The following is a 1,685-nucleotide window of genomic DNA, read 5'->3' as shown; positions in this document are numbered from 1 at the left end:
GATTTTAGAAATTATTTCTTAGCTGCCGTATTATATTTGGGGTATTGTGTATGATGTCGTGATAGATTTGGTGCATTTTCTGTTTTGTCATGGACTCGTCTGGGTGTTGGTTAATTTTTTTCAATACCGTATATGATAAGTCCTTGGTATAGATTATACAATGAGCACAGATATTGCCTGGCTTGCTTTGTGAAAACCCACAATCCAGTCCCCATTGCTATTTCTGATACTTTCACCAAGGCCAGCTGCCTTATTGTTACTAGAAAAAGCTCCATATGTATTTAGTTTTATTGTGACTTTGGGTGGCTTGTTCCACTTGATGTCAATTCTAGTTTTATCACTTTTGAAGGGATTTTTTTCCGCGAAGAAATTGAATTCCCACGTTTGATGAATAACCTTTGGGGTATCAAGGTTAAAATCAAGATTGTTGAAATTATTATTGTTTCTATTCTTCCAAATATTCCAAATGGATAAAGGAAATAAGGTTTCCCAATTAATGAGGAGATTACTACACTAGATGAAGCTATTTTTTAGGCTCACGAGCCAGTCAATATTGTTGTTAATATTTAGGCTAGGAATTCCTATATTTTTTCAAAAGCGATCAGAGATAGGGCAATGTATAAAAATATGTCGGCTATCTTCCACCTCTAGTCTACAAATCGTACATGTTGAGTCAATATTGATTCCTATATGATCTAATAGGTCACGACAAGAAATACGATTGTGCAAGCACTGCCAAAGAAAGAATTTAACATTGGGGCAACTAAGGTCTTAAATCCATTTAAAGGAGGAGCTAGTTGGATTATCAGAGGGTAAGAGATTGTAGCAAGATTTAATAGTGAATAACCATTTGAGCTTAGGCTCCAACTGATTTTATCAACTTGTGAGACTTCACTGGGGGGTAGGAGTTAAAGCAATATTATTAAGAATATCAGTGGGCAAATCAAAGGAAATACCATCGATATTCCATTCCTCATTTTTTATAAGGTCCTTTATTAAAAGATTTTAATCATTCTTGCTAAGAGGAACCTCTATTGAAGTCCTAAGAGTGTTAGAGTTATAAATCAAATTAGAGTACCAAATATTAATCTTTGAGTTTTTACAAAGATGCCAAAGAATGCCAGCATTGCATACATTCCATCCCTTAAGGAGAGATTTCCGGATAAAAGAAGTGAAAGCCAGAGATTTATTCTTTGCATACTTAGCCGTGATCGTCTGAGCCCATGGAGTACTAGGGTTTCTCACCGGTATCCATGCAAGAGTGGTTAGCAAGACCATATTTTTGGCTTTTGGAGAACGAATGCCAAGCCCTCCCTCATTTTTTTCTCTTGTAACCATTTTCCAGTTAATGAGATGCAGTTTCTCTGCCATGCTAGTGGATTCCCAGATAATATCCCTTTGAATCTTATCTATTTATTTTATAATTTTAGAGGGAAGTAAGGTGTATTGTATCGAATGAGGAGGAATGACACTAAATATACTAGCGGCCAAAGTAGTCCTTCTAACGATATTGAGGAAGGAGCATTTCCAGTGAGATAGTTTAGTGTGCAATTTATCTAGCACAAATTGGAAATTTTTAGTAGGTGGAGATTGATTTAGGATTGGAAAACCAAAGTATTTTCCAAATTCATAAGCGGATTTTATGCCAAAAAGGTTTGTAAGATGTAAGATGATAACCTTAGGGA

General features: G+C 35.5%; 1 protein-coding gene across 1 annotated transcript; it reads right to left on the bottom strand.

Annotated features, from left to right (window-relative positions):
* Positions 1-1,005: 1,005 nt before the first annotated feature.
* LOC138871662 (uncharacterized) lies at positions 1,006-1,371 on the bottom strand. Its single transcript, XM_070149559.1, has one exon. The coding sequence runs from the start codon at positions 1,369-1,371 to the stop codon at positions 1,006-1,008; it is 366 nt and encodes a 121-aa protein (XP_070005660.1).
* Between the last annotated feature and the right edge of the window lie 314 nt (positions 1,372-1,685).

Source organism: Nicotiana sylvestris, chromosome 1 (assembly GCF_000393655.2).
Source record: "Nicotiana sylvestris chromosome 1, ASM39365v2, whole genome shotgun sequence".
Lineage (NCBI taxonomy): Eukaryota > Viridiplantae > Streptophyta > Magnoliopsida > Solanales > Solanaceae > Nicotiana > Nicotiana sylvestris.
This window is presented reverse-complemented; position numbering and strand designations above follow the sequence as displayed.